Here is an 18222-nt window from a genome sequence, read left to right as displayed (position 1 = left end):
ACTCCCAATATTACTTTATTCTGGTATGATTGCGGCTTTATTTTAAAAGTATTCCAACCTTTTTGTTTGATTTATTGGTACGCCTTCATTCTGGTGTCATTGCAACTTTTTTTGTATATTTTCATAATGTAGCAATTTTGTTGCCTGATCACGACTTTTATTAGGACCTTTTTGTTCATGACTTTATTCTCGTGATTTAAAAAAAATAATACAGATTCCTAGTCTGGCCTTAAAGCTCCGTTGTAGTAAACAAACCCACTTACTGCTCCGTAAAATACTTCAGCTTTCGAAGTAATCCACTCCGCTGATCAAGTTCTGCTACATGTTTTTCTTTTCTTGTACAACTTTTACTTTCTGAAACTTGAAGATCATGACGTCCCAACTCTGTTTGCGTGTAACGTTAGCAGTAACATCTGGCTAGCATTAGCTGACCTGCTCTGATTTAATCATGTGCTTCGTTTCATCCCATATATGCAGATCACTGCTAAGCTGGACCTGAGCTTCTTGTAGAAATAAACCAAATCTGTGGATCCCAAAGGACAGTAACGTTCGGCGTGCTACCCTGCTGTGTATAAATGTATCGAGCTAGCCAGACGGCACGCTGTAAGTAGGTATTAGCTAACATAAGTGTTGTCGAGTCACTTAGACGGTAGGAACTAGTGAGAGTATCCTGGTTGTTCATATGTACAGTGAGTCGTGTTTGACCCAACCGCTTTTCTTTTTGCATTCGCCATCAGAGGTTCGGCTCGTTTCTGAGGGTTGGGTTCGGATTCAGTCCGACCGGTGCCGGAGTGTAGCATATAATACGCAGATATGCAGATTCACAGTGAGCACTGACGCTTTATGCACTCCCCCACTCTGAAGTTTGCCTTAACTGGGAACCCGAGAGGCAGAATTTACGTGTTTCAGGTATTCGATGCAGAATCTACCTTTTTTATTTCCTCCTTGTGTTACATTTAGAGCACTGCTGGGAATATGTTCAGGGTTACCGTCTCTGTTTAATCTATTTTTCTGTTTATGGAAACGTAGACACTAACTGTAGGTTGTCTCCATGTGCTGCTGCCGTAGATCCCTGGATGTATTTGGATTAAACTTCCTGTTTTGCATGTATTTTTCTTATAATACATGCATTTAACCTGAAGAAGTGACTTTTGCTTTTTTAATTCATTTGTTTTTATTGTTGCTGTTAGATATAAGGATCTTAAGAGGCCCTTCTCTGTATCATGCTGTGTGCGATAAAAGGTCAAAGGTCGTATTCACTCCATTTTCCTCACCAGCAGCTGAAATCGGGTAGACTTGTATATTTATCTTGTTTAAACCGTTAGACTGCCTGCTTTTAATTGCCACAATTCAATACAAAGTCAGTAAATGTCTATACATGTGATAACTTAAATAAAATTATGACAATCTAAAGGAAACATTAAACACATTAAACTTGAAAAATAAAAGTTTTAAATTTCCAAGAAGCTGGCTGTTCACAATTGTCCGGAAAGTTCAGTGGAAGGAGAAAAATATACATTAAACATTTATACTTGAGATAATTTAAATAAAATTATCATAAATTAAAAAAAACGTACTTGTAATTTTATAAATATCCAATTTCAAGAAGATGGTTGTGTGCAAATGGACAAAAAGTTCAGTGGAAGGAAAACAATAAAATAAATGAATGGAATTTCAATTCATTGTTAAAATGTATGCAGTGATTATAGCATCTAATTATTTTACAGTCTGAGTTGCTTTGAATTTATTTCAAGTCATTATGGACTGTTGTTCCAAGAAAAATTTTATAATTACTGAAATAATTTAGTTTATTCAAATGTGTATTTGATGTTATTACAAGTACGTATGTAATATACTTGTAACATTAAATACTAAAATTATGTTAAAGTTTTGTTTAAGCTATCATGTGTGGATATTTGAGAACGTATTGGTTGAATTGTGGCAGTGTTGGGCCTCCGTAGCTCTGCTGACACTAGGTGGTGCTGCCAATGCTTCAGGGTGATTTTCTGCAGTGCAACGTTTTCACGCTGAGGTTTAAACGTCTTCGTTGTAAACACTGGAGCAGTTCTCAAACTTTCCATGCGGTGAACAGGAAAAACTCAACATTCCTGATGAACAAGAGTGTCGCTGTTTTTGTTTTTTAATATGCAAAAGTTTTTGTTTTTCTTCAGATATCTGCTGGGTGAGATTTATCTTCTTACATTTTCACACCAAGTGCTTTTTTTCTTCCAATTAGGACCCAACATCATGACTTCATTGTGCAATTAAACATGTTCAAGCATTTTATTTGCACCGATTAAGCACATCCTCCTAGTCATGTCGTTCCTCTACCAACTGACTGTTGTCATTGTTTTCCAGTGTACTGAAATTGTATTGTATATTAAAGTATCCTATTTATTCTTATCTGTGAGTGTGCTACTAATTTTCAATAATTTTAGAATTCAAAAAGTTCTACACATTTATATTTTCAGAGTGAATTTAATTTTAATGATTTGAGTCGAACCCAATAAGAAAAAAAAATCAATTTATCAAACTGGGAATATTATGCAAGACCCAGTGTTTTTTTTTTTAGACAATTTGAAGATTGAAAACAATGAACCATTTTAATGAAGTTTAGAATATCAAGTTTAATTTTGCTCTGCAGCAATTCTGTCAAACATGACAGTGCATCAGTGCCAAAAGAGATGGAAAAATGTTTGAAGTACATTTTATGGAAAATAAATTGGAAGTTTGACTCGAAGTCAAATATTTGCTAGAAAAATAAAAATTTGAGTTTAGTCTGTTTAAGAAAACGTAAAATTTTGAGCTTCAAGTCAGATTTTTACTTTAAATGCTGAATTTTTCAAGGTTTTTCTTCAAATTTCTAGGATGGAGCTAAAATTTTCTTGTTTTAATCATCTTCTGGAAACTTTCTAAGATTAATCTCAAAATTTGGAATTTCTTTGAACACATTTTTAACATTTGAAACTCAGAAATGTCAACATTTAAAAAAAAAAAACCACTTATTTTGGGGGGAGATTTATTCCGTTTTTCCATCTATAATGACCCTAATATGTCATTGTGAAAACCAGAAGTACTTCAAAAATAGCCACAATTTGTAGCAAAATTAGTTTTAGGATACAATCCTTTACATATTTACTCCAAAACAAGAACACATCTCTAAATTTTATTTGCAATTTTATTTGTATACAAAAACATCTTAACTTGAAGGGCACCTGAAAAAAAGTCTATTACAAACATCAAAACAAAAAGGGAAGCGGCTCTGATCAGGGCTCGTTGCCGTTGACGCTCTTATGTTGCTCCATACGGCTCCGTCGCAGCGTCTCGATGTGTTTGGCCCGGAGCCAGCTGTCTCTGGTCAGCGACGTCTGACCCAAACTCAGCGACAGCAGCCTGCAAAACACAGAACCGGTTTCCATTTGCCGTAAAACTGAAATTACTAAAATAAAACCGCTTTTAAGAAAAACAAAACACGTTTTTAAGCGAGGATGAGGCGGTTTTTCAGCCGTGTCGAAACACTTCTCCGCCTCATACGAGTCACGTGACCAACAGCTGGCTGTTACAACTAGCGAAAACCGCGAAGAAGACTGAGACAGGAAGTTGTAGGAGGATGGCGGGTTGTTATTGTTTTAGTACAATGAGCAACTGGCTCCACCAGAGTTAAATTTGTCTGTCATTCCAACGCGTTGAATGCATACAAGGCGCTTATGTAAAATTGATCTAAAACGCCGCCTGCGTGACGTCACGCTCTGAAGAACGCAGCCAACTCCGTCATGACGGACATCTGCTCTCCTAGCTTGTCAAAGTTGTTAGCTTGTATCTTGAGTTTGTCGCTCCAACGCCTGAATAACATGCTAACGTTTCCTCTGGTAGCTGAATTACGGATACATCTCATGTAAGTGTTTACATCCATCACCGCCATATTTTTTTAATGGGTTATCGCGTGAACTAGCTTATTCGCGTGAGATTTTATTTTAATTTCTTATTTAATGGAAACACCTCAGAAATTGTGTCGCCCCTCTCCCGACATTAGCAGAATATAGACAGAAATGTGGGCACATTTGTAATAGAAACGCGGCTAATGAGGCATTAGAAACCCGACCGGTCCGGGTTCGGACCGGCTCACCTGGCAACAACCAGCAACCTGTGGAGGTCGTCGGCAGATATGCTCTGGGGGTCGTCCTTCCTCATGTCGACGAAGTCATCTTCAACCGCCTGGGGATACACAACAAAAACAACATGGCTGACCGGTTAAAGTCTGGGCCAAACTGAAAGACTTTAGGTCCGTGGTGTCCAAAGTCGAAAATTAAAACAAACTAAAAAGTCAAACTTTTTGATCCATTTTAGAAATTCTCTAGAAGAAACTTGGAAATTCATGAATTATAAAAGTCGAAAATTTAAAAATTTCGACTTGAAAAATCTCAGTTTGAAAGTACTTTTTATTTTAAGTACTTTCAAAATGTCAAGTTTAGAGTACTTGACATTTTAAAGATTGACATCATCAACTTTACATTTTTGTCAAAGTATTTTGACTTAACTTAAAATGTCAGGTCAACATTTTATCTTAAAAGTGTGGAGTTGAAAGACCTTTGTCACTTCGTCTGAGATGCTGTAGTCGAGCAGGCGAGCGACGCTCAGGAAGACTCTGAACTTGTTGAGCTGCGATGAGGCCTGCGGATGGACGTGGATGCTGCTGAGGTATTCCTCCATGTGGGCCGGCGCCACCTGGGGCTGCAGGTGTACGCGGCAGTCGGACTGCCCCGGCGAAGAGCAGGAAATAATTACAACCCGTCAGTAACACAGAGGGAAAACATTTTTAAAAAGACGGTAATAATCAGAGGAGGTGGATGATTCAGGTTTCATCTTTCTACCACCTGCAGCCATGAGGACATTTTACAGCATCACATAATTTTATTACTTTAGACTTGTATTCTTCCCAAAATATGATTTTATTCTCATTTTATTACAACTTTATTTTCCTAATATTACTTTATTCTCAAAACAATTTTATTCTTGTAATATTACAACTTTATTCTCCTGATATGATCATCTTAAAAATGTTATTTCTATTCTCATGTCTATTTTTTTATTTTATTTTTCTCATCCCAACACTCCTGGGATCTTTGCTGTGCTTTATTGTCTCATAAACTCCCCAGTTCTGCCTTCAGCAGCCCATGCTGACCTCTGACCCCTGCTAGTCAGGGGTTGTGTACACGGCGCCTCTAGGCTGACAGCTGCCGCCATGGCAACGCTCTGGAGCTGCGCTCAGGAATAGCACGCGCCACATTCCTCGGTCCAAAGCATCGTCGCCATGACGACAGCAGGAAACCCAACCCGTGCTGAGGGAAGGAGGGGGGGGTGTTCTTAAAGGCGCAGGGGCGGGTTTGGGCCCGTTGTCCTCACCGGCAGCAGCGAGCGTCCCTCCGACGCGATCAGCACGTTAATATTGCAGGGGAATTCCATCTGGTGGAAGTTAAAGTCATAATCCACCTTCTGCCAGGTGATCAGGTTCCCCAGCGCCGTCACGTTCCGCACACCTGCGGCACAAACACACAGTCAGGGGCGTCCACGGTGGCTCGCCGCCGCCCTCTAGTGGCGCCTCACCGGTGGCGTCCAGCTGCCCCGGCTCCATCTGGGTCTCGTCCAGGAACAGGGAGGTGCTGCTGGCCAGCTGCAGCGCGCCGCTCACCAGCCGGTTCGCCACATAGTCCTTCCTGGGAACGAGCCGCATCTGGTTCATGTTCTGGAGGCTCATCGCCAGGTAGAACGACTGGAACATAAACAGAAAATCAACGAAAAACAGGAAAAACATCAAAAGATAACAGGAAAACCGACAAAATATAACAGAAAAATCAATGAAAAATAACAGAAAAACAACGAAAAATAACAGGAAAAACAACAAAAAACAGAAAAATCAACGAAAAACAGGAAAAACGACAAAAAATAACAGAAAAAAAATAATAACAGGAAAAACAATGGAAAATAACAGGAAAAACGACAAAAAATAACAGAAAAATTAATAAAAAAAACAGGAAAAACAATGAAAAATAACAGGAAAAATGAAAAACAGGAAAACCTAAAAAGAAAATAAAGCAGAGGTTCTTCTGATTCAGATGAAAACAGATCAATACGTTTTAATTTATATTCAGTTTGATTTAAAAGGCTTAAAAATAAAAATTCAGCTTTGAGGATCCCTGGTTTACAGAAACAAAACATTTGGAAGGTTTAGTGGAAGGAAAAAATAAAAACATTTGAAAGGCTTAGAGGAAGAATAAATGTAATATTCAGAGGACTGAAAAAAGTTTTTAAGGTTTACTAGAATAAAAATGTTTGGAAGATTTAGTGGTTTGATTATGGCATCTAATTATTTTACAGTCTGAGTTGCTTTGAAATAATTTCAAGTCATTGTGGACAGTTGTTCCAAGAAAAATGTTATAATTACTGAAATAATTTAGTTTATTCAAATGTGTATTTGATGTTATTACAAGTATGTATGTAATATACTTGTAACATTAAATACTAAAATTATGTTAAAGTTTTAAAAAATTTATTTTTTTGAAACCGACAAAAAATAAAGTCGCTCAAGCAAAAGTGAGAGGTTTGTGAAGCAACGAGGCGTTCCTGAATGACACCTTTGAGGGTTAGCATTGTATTAAGGTTAGTTTTTAGAAAACAGCGCTCCGATTTCCTGCGTTCCTGAACTCACCGACGGGACGAGCTGCTGGACGATCTGGTAGAGGCGCTGGGTGTAGGCGGCGGCGGCGGGGCAGCCGCTCAGGTTCAGGGTGAACTTCCCCAGCGGCAGAACGTCTCGCCTGGAGTACCTGTGACAGCACGGAGACGCTAGCTTAGCTTCGGCCGCGGCCGGTTTCGGTTCTGACCCGAACCGGACCTACACGCTGGAGAGGAGGTGCAGCAGCAGGAACTCGGCAGCCAGAGCGTCGCCCAGCAGGACGTGGGTGAAGTACGACAGCAGCTCGGCGCGGACGGCGGCCATCTCCCCGAGGGCCGACGACAAAACTGCAGAGAGAGAGAGGGCAAAGGGCGTTTCCATGGCGACGAAAAGAAAGCCTGGCTTCAAGGCTTTACAGCAAAAAAACAAAACAAAAAAAAAAAAACTAGTTGATCTCCATGGAAACGAGCGAAAATAAAAAAATATCGGGATAAATCTGGGATAGAAACATCAATAAATACAGGACAGGAAGATGATTGGAAAGTTTAGTGGAAGGAAAAAATACAATAAAAGTGTTTGTTTTGAAGGTTTAGTGGAAGAAACAATTTTAGATTTTTTTTAGAGGACATAAGGAAGTTTGGAAGGTTTAGCGGAAGGAAAAAATGTGATTATTTAGAGAATGGAAGGAAGTTTGGAAAGTCCAAAAATTCACTGATTCTCAAAGGACAATTTTTGGCCTAGTCCAAACAACGCTCTGAGCCGTCACCGATTGCTTACAGGCTCTGTTCTCCTGCAGGGCGGCGCCAGGGAGCAGCGGGTTGTTGTGATCCAGCCGCTCAGCGTGGAGCAGGTGGAGGCGCGGGACGAGGGAGGCAGGCGGGCTGTGGACCCGCTGCTCCGCCGCCGACTCCAGGCCGGCCGCCGGGTCCAGAAACGAATCCCTGCAGAACAGAACCGCAGCAGGTCAGAACCGGAGCAGGTCAGGGCCAGTAGAGACAGAAACAAGGGAGGAAATTACTGCCAAAAAACTCAAGAATATTTTAAAATAAATTTGAACAAGTTAAAAATTTGTGACAAAAAAAGCAACAACTCCAAAATGGTGGATTACATGCAAATGTTCTGAGTTTTTTGTCATGGATGTACTCCTCTTGTTGCCTCGTCTCTACAGCGGCTGTCGTAGAACCGGACCGGACGCAGGAAGCAGGAAAACGTGACTCACTTCTCATCGGCCAGAGCGCTGAGCGCGGGGCTGACCGACAGGATGCCGAACACCTGCAGCGTGTCGTTCAGTTTGAAGCGGTCCCAGTCCTCGTACACCTGGGCAGGACACACCCGTCAGAACCTGCAGCTGGAAAAGCCGCGGCCGGCGAACGGCGCCCACCTTCACCAAGCAGGACGGGCCTTTCTCGCCCGGCAGCGGGAAGTTCAGGTCCAGGTGGGAGGCGGACGCCGCCGGGCCGGAAGGAGCCTCCGTCTCCTGACGCTTACAGTCGCCGTTACCGTGCGGGTCGGCGGCGCTCGGGGAAGCTGCGGCAGAAACAGAGGAAATACGATACAGACACAGGCGAGGCTGCTGCCCCCTCTGGTGGAGGCGTGTAAAAACACTTCAAAACTAAACTTTCAGCATTTTAGAGCAGATTTATTCTCTAGAGATTAAAAAAACAAAAAATATGGGAGACTGTAAGGGCCACTGGAAAAAAAAAAAAAGAATTCAGACTTTAATTTTCTGAGAAAAAAAGTCAGATTTCTGAGTTTGATGAAGTAATTTTTACGACGGCATGTTTACAACAGAAAAAAGGAGCACATTTTTGCCAAAAAACTTTACTAATCTGAGAATTTTTAGTTTAAAAAAAAGGAATTTTTTTCTTTTAAAAAATTCTTTTATTGAAATTATAAACATCTCAAAATTTCTCAGATTAATTTCAAACATTTTCTAGCAAATCTTAAACTTGAAGATTAGAAATTTCCTTTTTTTCTGGAAAATTCTGAGATTTATGTCAAACTTCCTGAGGTTAATTTCTAAATTTCTTTCTAGAAAAATTCAGTTTTCAGAATGTATTTTAGCTACAATGGCCTTAATACGCCGTCAGACGTCCCTGCTGCCATTTCATATATAAGTTTAGTAAGTATGTATGTTTAATTTATATTTTTATTCAATATATATGTTTATAGTTTCATTAAAATATATAAAGAAACTTAGAAAAGGAGCCAATAGTTCATTTAAAATGAATGAATATCATCGCTAGGAGTGTCGACAATTATTCCTTAACGTGGAATTTTGTCGTTAAAGAATAAATTAAATGTTGGATTTGTCCAAATTTTGCATTTTACGTTTATATTCTTGCAGTAAATTTTGAATTTATCTTAATGACTTTCTTGTGAATCATTAACCGTGGATCTGACGGCACCTGCATGCGTTTCCTTCTGCTTCTGTGGCTGAACCTCCATTTCCTCGTCGTCCTCATAGCTGCGCTTCTGTCTGCTGGGAACGTACGACGTGGAGGGAACCACCCTGCCCTGGCTGCTCCTCGTCTCCGCGTAGCCGTGCAGCAGCGTTAAGGAACAACTCCAGAGGCACGGGATTTAAAACGCTGAAACTAAGAGAAAGATTTGTACGCTTTTTCCACGGTAAAATTCAAAACACTCTGGAGAAATTAAAAATGGCAGCTTAAAGATTGTTAGTCAATTGATAAGATCAATCTACTCTAGATTAACTCATTAATTAATAACTTAAATCTTTATTTTAGATTGCAGTTTATTACAAAACTACGCAGCTTGAATATCAAGCACTTTCCAGACCTTGAAAACACCAAACTGATGTTAAAGTAAGCTGCACAGAAAAAGGTTAACTTGTCCCGTTTGTCGTCAGGATATGTCCTTGGCCCACTGGTTCTCTCCAGGGATGGGAACGCAGTAGAACGTCTGTCTCTCTGCAGTCACTGTGCTCCTGGAGTTTACGTCCACCTGCAGAGAAAAGCAGCTGCAACGAGGCGTTCAGGAACCGACTCGGAGCCTGAAGAGACGAGGCCTTACCCCAGACTCTGTCACGTCTTTGTATTTGCCGCAGCGCAGCGTCTGGGGAGCGTCAGGCGGTAAAATGAGAGGAGAGCAGCCAAAACGTGATAAAATGCAAACGAAGCTGCAGGCTATGTAAATGTGTGCAGGGGAGGGAACAAGGAAGCGCTCACTCTGGCCTTGGTGGCCGGGTCGACGGTCTCGTAGACTCCCATGAAGAACTCCGGGTCGAACATGTCCTGGACCAGGCAGCGGAACCTCACCAGGCTGTCGGGCTTCAGGTAGTGCAGAGGGACGTCGTTCAGAGACGGGACCTGAATCCAGAGACAGGTGAGAAAACGGCCGGAGACTCGTACGCTTCCACGCTGGTCCAAACTCAGAAATTCATCATGATGGCTTGTGGTACAACAGACAAGCTGTAAGTTATTGACTGAGGGCAGAAAGACGATTCCTTTACCTGCTGCGGTAGAAAAATCCTGTTGATAAAATGAAACCTGGAGACGCAGGTATTAATTTAGCGCAGCAGCAAAGGGAGAAAAAACTCAGAAACCCTTGAAGAACAACTCCAAACCGCTCGTTTTCTTACTTTTTTCTCGCTCTCTGTGTCGGCTGCGCTACACACAGACACGTTGCCATAGCAACTGACTGGCAACAGCTCCACTGTATGCATCAGGAAAAAAAATAAATCAAACATTTCCCACACGGTGAACAGAACATTCAGTCTGTTACAGTTTTATGTTTTCAGGCTTGATGTTTATTTTGCGATTGTTAATAAGTGACGCCTGAACACAGCGGTGGCTAATTAGCCAATTAAACACGAGCGTCAACTGATGATCTGCCAGAGAGTTTGGCAGATCATTTACTTTTGTTTAACTTCCCTTTGGATTCAATAAAGTAGTTTTGAATATTTGAAATAAACCGAAACACAATGAATTCAGCAGCGCGTCTACATGTTAAGGTTGTCAAAGTCAAGCTAGCATAACTGACTTGCCTGCCTCCATCGCCATCTTTCTTTTTATTCAAACTATTCACTGTAAAATGCGACGCCCTCGGACTGTTTTGTAGTTGTAGTGTTGACAATTAGTACATACATCAGGCGTCCATAAACATTTGGAGCGACAACTTGACAGCTAAAACCAATAGTAGTGACCGACAGGCGAGTGGCTCTGTTGGTGCGTGACGTCACGTTGCAACGTGTCTGTTGTGACAACGATATTTACTTATTTGTTTAGGTAACGTTATGGCTGCAGCTGCATGGCACAGCATTCACAGCAACACAAATGTTGCTCTTGAAAAACAGTTGGAACAGGCTTCACTTTCTTAAAGTGCGTTTTACTTCAGTAAACTAGACAAATGCTGCAAAAATACCAAATCTTCCCAAGTTTTTTTTGTCAAGTTTCTCACATTAATATCTCAGTTCACTTGAAATAAGACAAAACTAACTTACCAGTAGCTTTTCAGCAAGATACAGCAGCTTGACTTAAGTCAGTTATTCCTAAGTAGTGAAGAAGCAGCTTCCCTGGCAAATTATTTTACAATCAACTGGCCCTGAGCCGTTACCTAGCAACGCCAGCCAAGCCATACATCAGGCTTGTATGGCTTGGTTACCTAGCAACCAAGCTCTAGTTCCACTGGCAGATTATTTCACAACAAAACATTTTCCCCATTTTATATCTGAAATAATCTACCAGTTTAACTAGCACGTTTTCATAAATATTAATTATCTACTTCTATTTCCTGCTGAAAAGTTACATGTAAGTTAATTTTGTCTCATTTCAAATGCACTAAAATATTCGCACAAGAATCTCGACAAATGTGTGCAAAGTTAAACGCAGTAACTGCATTTAATTATGTTTTCAAATTTAGTGATATTTGTTGATGCTCTTGTGGCACAAATAGTGGAGAAAATAGTAAAAAAAATTACATTTCCGATAATACTGTCCCCCTTTAGTTTTTTTTTCAATTTGACATCATTAATTGAAATTGATTGAGACAACAATAAATCAACATTTCTAGTGGTGATATTTTATTTTGTAATGCTTAAAGAAGCAGGATTACCAGAGTCTGGGCTTCTTTCTCCTTCAGCTGCTCTTTGAAAAGCTCCACCGCCTTCGCCTCCCATCCTGAACTCTGGCTGCTCTGGGAAGCAGCTGCGAAACCAAAACACACAAATTTATCTAAAAACAACATCCAGCTGGTGTTTCTGCAATAAATGAGCCTCTCGGTAAATTACAATATCATCAAAAGGTTAATATGTAAACCTTAGGATGTTAGATTATTACATTAGATTAAGGCTGCAGCTAATGGTTATTTTAGAAAACAATCTATTGATTATTCTGAATATCGATTAATCTGATAAATATTGGCACATTCTGCAAATGTTTCATTTAAACACTTAAAAGTAAAATGTCTTAAAGTTGCATATAAATAATTCAGTTCCGTTTTTAAAATACGAAAATAAACATTTTATTGCCTAAAATACAAAACCACGGCATTCATTTAGTAAATCTGAAGCTAAAAGTGTCACTTGAGAAGTTTGGGTCAAAAACATTTTCACAGACAAAGGTTTTTATCTTAAATCCAAATGTATGTTTTTTGTGCAGTTTTGGCCTAAGAACTCCTCTGAATAGGTTTTTTTAGTGCGTTTACTCGGCTAACAATCAATTACTAAATTAGTTTCCAATTATTTCAATAATCTATTAATCACGATTAGTTGTTTCAGTCCCACATCAGTTCAAGAAAAACTGATTTAAAACATAAATGTTGTGAAGATCGCTAACAGTAACAGACAGAAGGTCACTGCTAAAGAAGCCCGTGATGAATCCAAGGATTTTAAATGGAAAGTTTAGTGAAAGGAAAAAGTAGACAACAGGGACGACTGCAGCTAAACATATATTGTATAAATATTACTGTATGCATCTGATCATCCCAGCAGAATTTGTAATAGTCTACATATTTACAGAAAAGATGCATATTATATTTTTTGTACATGTTTGGTTTAATTACTGCTCTGATGTTGTTCTTTCAGCAAATTTCTTATATTTGAGACTCAAGTTAATGATTGATTCCTAAATTAGCAGATTTGAATAATCGATTATAGTCGTTTCAGATCTATACATGTTGTTCAGTAAATTTACAATTAATGCCTACCTTCCAGTAGGCATTAATTTCTCCATTAAATGTCCTTTTAAAGTTGTTGTATGCGATATTCTAATTCGCAAAGTAGTGTGTTGCGAGTTTATATTTAAAAAAAATACATTAATAAAAGTAAATGCTTGAAATAGTTCATATTTGAGAACCAACTAAACTTCTGGGTGGTATTCCAACTTGATTTGAAGGATTTGTGTCAACAACGAAGCGAGCATTTAAACGGGTTCGGCGGCATTTCCTGTAGTCCAGAAGGAGGAGTGGTTCTGGCAGAAGCTCGCAGTGAGTCGGTGTTTAAATGATAGAGACTTAATGGAGAGATAAATGCGCAGCAACATGTGACGTGCTCTGTCGGCATGGTGTGGACCGGGCTAGCCGCGGCTAGCTAGCAGCTTCCACGCGCTTCACAGAGAGAGAAGTTCCGCCCGGAGAGTCTTACCGAACATCCCCTCCACCACACCCAGCGGGTCGTTAATCCAGTCATGAGTGGAAGGCATGGCTCTTCTGTCACGGGAGGCAGGAGTGATTAAAATACACGCGAGGAAAACCTGTGTGAATCCTCTACTTTGTTGACTTTCCCCGTCACACAGGATTCTGGCAGAAACGAGGGCGGGAAATTTGCGTCACTTTCTAGTTGGTTTGATTTGAGTACCCGGAGGGACCGTAGGGCGGGGCTTGTCACAGCTGCCACGTCCCGTGTTAATTACCGTGCGTAACATGCGGAGAAATGATCCGTCAGCTCGTACGCCATATTGACAGTGGCAAACCTTTTGGAACAAAGAACATTACAAAGAAATATCTTCAACACAAAACAATAAGAAATATCAGCAGATTATATTAAACAAATACAATAAAAAAGAGGAATAACATATATATAAAAATATCAAATAATAACCATAAACATTGTCATTATTTATGTTTCTCAACAGTCTTGCAATCTACAATCGATCTGCTACATATCTTTTCAGAACAACTTTTAATGTATGACAGTTTTTCTGTTTTATTACTTTTTAAAATATTTTAAATTTCTAACATGCTATGCGTTTGAATGTTCTCCTTTTATAATTTTGTTTGGTGTTATTAGTGCCTGTAATTTTACACGATTTCTGTAAAGTAACTGAGTGTTTAGAAAAGCGCTACACAAATAAAATTGATTATTTTTGTTATTTGTATTAAATGTAAAACAAAATAAAAAAAAGTTAAATAAATTTAGACATACATGGGTATATTAAAATAATGTGCATCTTTTATTTATTCTATGCAAACAATAAACATTTTTAGCAAACATAGAATAGTGCAGAAGTATATTATTCAAATATAACAAAGTGTCTGTTACAATAACTAAAAGACAAATAAAAGTAAGCCTTATAGAAAAATATGTAAATTTCACTTGAAGAAAAGGTTGAATTGTCAAAGATGGGTAATATTGGCAATTTTAATAATACAAAAGTGTATCCAACGTTTTCTGTAAAGAGAGACTCTGCAATGTCTTTATATGTTTTTAGTAGAAAAAATTATAATTGTAAATGTATGTTTAAGATACAAAATTACATAAAAATGTAGATATTTTGTACTTATAAATGTTTATGCTATTGTAAATGTTTGTTTTTGTACAGAAAAAAACTTTTAACTGATTAACATGGTGTTTTATTTTGTTGTTGTTTTGTTTTATTTTTGTATTTTGTTTTTTTCTGTGAAGCCCTTTGTGAATTTTATCTGTGAAAGTAAAGAAATACTTGCTTACTTACTCACTTAAAATTGTAGTTGCCTTCCTGACCTGTAGGTGTCAGTAGTGAGAGGAAGTGTTTGTTTTTGATCTTCAACTGACGAGCGATACCGGCAACATTACAGCAGATCTATAAATCATCTGCTTAGTTAGATGCTATATTGATCTGTTCAGATGGCGCCTTAAGGATCGGTGAAAAACAAAAAAGCTCCCTTTGGACAGCTGACCCCGTTCCGCCGGCGGCCTCCTCCGGTTCTTGCTACGTGTAATTCTGGGGGAAAAATGGCAGATAGAAAAAATAACAATGTTCCCAACAGCAGTGCCAATTTATTGTTCAGCGGCGCCCCGGAGTTTAACTTCAACCTGCCGTTCATGCCGGTGAGCCAGGCCACCGGGCCGGCGGTGCTGTCAGGAGGTGAGAGTTGGCGAGACTGTTTGAAGACATGTTTAAACTGTGGACAGGTCGTTAGCATGCTAAGCTAGCCAGGCTAGCATCCTGCTATCAGCTGTTATTGAATGAAAGACGCAGAAGCACCACAATAAATAATCGACAGGTTTGCTAGAGCATCCAACTCAGACGTGAACATCTGCTGTAGCATTCTTGCTATTGGTGTTTATTACAATAAATGACAAATAAATAACTAGGTTAAAGTGCATAAACCTCACATTAATGTTTCTACAAACTCTTCTGGAGACGAAATATAGCAAATTTTGATAACGGAATAAAGGTTTTGCCTTTGTTTTGAATTTCCCCCCTCCTTTTAAATCAGTGAATAACTGTGATTGATCACATTTAGTTTTGGTTTGAATGGTTTTGGTTCACCAGGTGGGATTCGTGTCCAATGTGTAGAATAAATCAGTTTAATTCAGTCAAATAATAGATTATTTATCCAAAAGGGAAATTATGATGTCTCCTATCATTTCAGTGTGTTAAAAGAATTGTTTTGGATGGGGATGCTGTAGGGAGGAATAATCTCCAGTAGCAGTTAGGATTGCAACAAATGTGAACAGGCCTCTGACTGAAGAGTGTTGCTCTATGACAGTCTCATGACGTACTAATGATTATTTTAGTAATTTATTATTTTATCAATTATTCTGACAATTAGTCTGTTAATTGCCACCTTCTACATATTTTCATTTGACTGAATAAGCCTTTTTTTATACATTAGAAATACATTAAAAGATGCAAATAAACAAATCAAATAAAAAAAAGTAACTAGGCTTAAATGCAGATTTAGTTCAGTAAATCTGAATTTGGTGAAGATAAAACTGTCGCTTGAGGATCTTTGACTAAAACATTTACAAAGTAAATTTTTTATCTTAAATGCGAGATGTACATAATTTTGCTCAGTGTTGGCTTATTTACTGCTCTGAATATGTTGCTTTTTATGAGTCTATACACTCCAGCTAATGATTAATCAATTTCTAAATTAGTTGATATTAATCAATGCGATTAATCGTTTCAGCTCTGATGCTCAGTATCCACCAAAGAGCAAAGATGATGTTCCACTGTAAAATGTCCTGGATGACATCATCAGTTGTTAGCAGTACTGCTAATCCACTTAATTTTATTTTGCTGTACCTGTTTGTATCTCTGTATGGTTGGAAAACTGGGCAGAGAGATGTTGGAGTAGGGGATATGTTGAGATACTGTAAGGGGGAAGCAGGAAGTCCATTAAAAGATGTAAAGAAGAAAGAGATGACCTCTATCTGCCGTTAAATTTATTATTTTGCCTCCTTTAGAAGAAGATTCCACTGATGTTGGAGAAGAAGACAGCTTCCTTGGTCAGACCTCTGGCGTTGCACCAGCATCCTCCTCCACCTTCAGCTACTTCTCCAGTCCGGCCACGACCTCCGACCCGTTTGCATCCATCGGCCAGTCGCCATGCCCCCCATCCGCCATGTCCGCAGCAGCCGGACCCGTTTCTGTTCCCCACAGCATCAGCATGGCTCCAACTCCGCCGCCACCGTCTGCAGGCTCACAGATCAACTCGCCGCCTCAGGTGTTCGGCGGCGCCGTTTACCAAAGCCCAGTGGGGCGCCACACTCCTCCCCCGAGCGCCATGACGCCGACGCCGCCCCTGATGCAGCCGCAGGCTCACAACCCGTACCGCCACACGCCCAGCAGCAGCCGAGCCAGCCCCTACATTCCAGCGCCGGAGATCCTGCCGCCAACACACACGCCGCCGCAGATCCCCTACTCTATCAGCGCGCCGCCGCAGATGTTTCCCCCCCCAGGGCCGACGTTTACAACAGTAGGTGCCACAAAATTTCTATTAGATGTTCCAATAGAAATTTTTAGCAAAATTTTTATTTTTTTTATTTGAAAAAAATTACAAATAAGGCCTTTTTTTAAAAAATCAGATAAAAAATCTGCACATTCTGCTGATTTGTAATTTAAACTGTTTTTATATAATATCAGAACAAAGTTGCCTTAAAAGATATTTTTTGTTTTTACAGCATTTGAACCAAATGAAGCTAAAGCTGCCACTTGAGGAGTTTTGGCTAAAACATATTTACAGAGTATTTTTTAATTTTATTTTAAATTCAAAATGTTCATATTTTTTTGCAGCTCTGGCTTCATTATTTTTATGACAGTATTTTTCTTTGAGCAAGTAACATTTTTGAGTCTGTAAACTCCAGTTAACGATAAATTGATTACTACATTAGTTGATGATTATTTCAATAATCGATTAATCACAATTAATCCGATTAATCGTTTCAGACCTGCACCTCATAAAAACACTCTGAAGTTAAATCAGATGAAACTTTTCTTGTTTTAGGTTAGTTGGAATCACCAAAGTTATTTATATTTGTTAAATGACAAAAAATTTAGCAAGAACGTTATTTAGAGATAATTTTTTTAAGTCATTGTAACTGTAAACATAAAATGTTGTTATATTTTTAGCTTAACTTGTTCCTGCTGTAAAATGTAGAAAACTGTCACAAAGCATAAATAATAACAGTAATAATTGATATAATTGAAACTGTCTTTGATTTTACTGAAAAAGTTTGAAAACTTGCCTTGAAAATCCTTGAAAAGTGCTTGAATTTTTGTACGAACCCTGATCTGAATAAATCTCTTTTGTTCTTCAGCCTCCTCCCTCACATGTTCAGGCGGCTCCACCTCCTCCGCCCACTGCCACCACCGGCGCCGTCGTTCCTGCAGGTCCGATGATGCCGTACAACTACAACGTCTACGAACCGGTCCAGCCGCACTGGTTCTACTGCAAACAAGTCGAGTCGAAGAGCGTCTGGTTTCCTTTGAGCATCATCGACTCGCTGCAGCTCGAGGAGACGTTCAACTCAGGTACGGAAACGCAAAAACAGTCGGTGAATATTTCACACACAGAGTCTGAAGGCCTTTGGTTCCTCCAGTCCAACCGGACCCAGAGAACGTGATCGTCCGGACGGACGGCGGGCGCTACGACGTGCAGCTTTACGACCGCATGCGCAGCGCCGTGTACTGGGAGGAGGAGCCCACAGAGGTCCGGCGCTGCTCCTGGTTCTACAAAGGCGACAAGGACAGCCGCTTCGTCCCGTACTCTGAGGAGTTCAGCGAGAAACTGGAGGTTCGTAAAGAGGCGCCACCACCTGGTGGATCACCAGAATGCATCCGGAAATCATTCAGAAATCGTAAAGAGGCGCCACCACCTGGTGG

The 18222-nt window shown here is 39.7% G+C and overlaps 2 protein-coding genes across 3 annotated transcripts in view; one reads left to right on the top strand and one right to left on the bottom strand.

The window, feature by feature from the left end:
- Window positions 1–2973: 2973 nt before the first annotated feature.
- mcmbp (minichromosome maintenance complex binding protein) lies at window positions 2974–13480 on the bottom strand. The gene is made up of 16 exons (XM_008430024.2): window positions 13275–13480; window positions 11747–11838; window positions 9862–10002; window positions 9707–9748; window positions 9548–9637; window positions 9082–9217; window positions 8055–8200; window positions 7893–7990; window positions 7451–7614; window positions 6897–7020; window positions 6707–6824; window positions 5605–5770; window positions 5404–5537; window positions 4588–4755; window positions 4127–4215; window positions 2974–3393 (listed from the first exon to the last, which is right to left on the bottom strand). Exons 1-16 carry the CDS (start codon window positions 13330–13332, stop codon window positions 3267–3269), a joined length of 1893 nt encoding a protein of 630 aa, XP_008428246.1. The 5' UTR covers window positions 13333–13480; the 3' UTR covers window positions 2974–3266.
- A 1276-nt stretch (window positions 13481–14756) lies between these two features.
- sec23ip (SEC23 interacting protein) overlaps window positions 14757–18222 on the top strand; it is a 12098-nt gene continuing 8632 nt past the window's right edge. The window contains exons 1-4 of one of the 2 annotated variants that reach the window (XM_017309101.1): window positions 14757–14976; window positions 16308–16816; window positions 17658–17871; window positions 17940–18133. In XM_017309101.1, coding sequence (XP_017164590.1) covers window positions 14844–14976; window positions 16308–16816; window positions 17658–17871; window positions 17940–18133 — 1050 coding nt within the window. In that variant the 5' untranslated portion in view covers window positions 14757–14843. Of the gene's footprint in view, window positions 14977–16304; window positions 16817–17657; window positions 17872–17939; window positions 18134–18222 lie in introns of both variants that reach the window. The other variant, XM_008430028.2, reaches the window with a different exon arrangement.

This window comes from Poecilia reticulata, linkage group LG15, assembly GCF_000633615.1.
Source record: "Poecilia reticulata strain Guanapo linkage group LG15, Guppy_female_1.0+MT, whole genome shotgun sequence".
In the NCBI taxonomy this organism is placed as follows: domain Eukaryota; kingdom Metazoa; phylum Chordata; class Actinopteri; order Cyprinodontiformes; family Poeciliidae; genus Poecilia; species Poecilia reticulata.
This window is presented reverse-complemented; position numbering and strand designations above follow the sequence as displayed.

Coding starts and splice junctions, on each gene's coding strand:
- mcmbp (XM_008430024.2), bottom strand. CDS start 13,332: ATGCCTTCCACTCATGACTGGATTAACGACCCGCTGGGTGTGGTGGAG. Junction 10,003..11,746: donor AGAAAGAAGCCCAGACTCTG/GTAATCCTGCTT, acceptor CTCTGGATTCAG/GTCCCGTCTCTGAACGACGT. Junction 5,771..6,706: donor TCCAGCAGCTCGTCCCGTCG/GTGAGTTCAGGA, acceptor TTTATGTTCCAG/TCGTTCTACCTGGCGATGAG.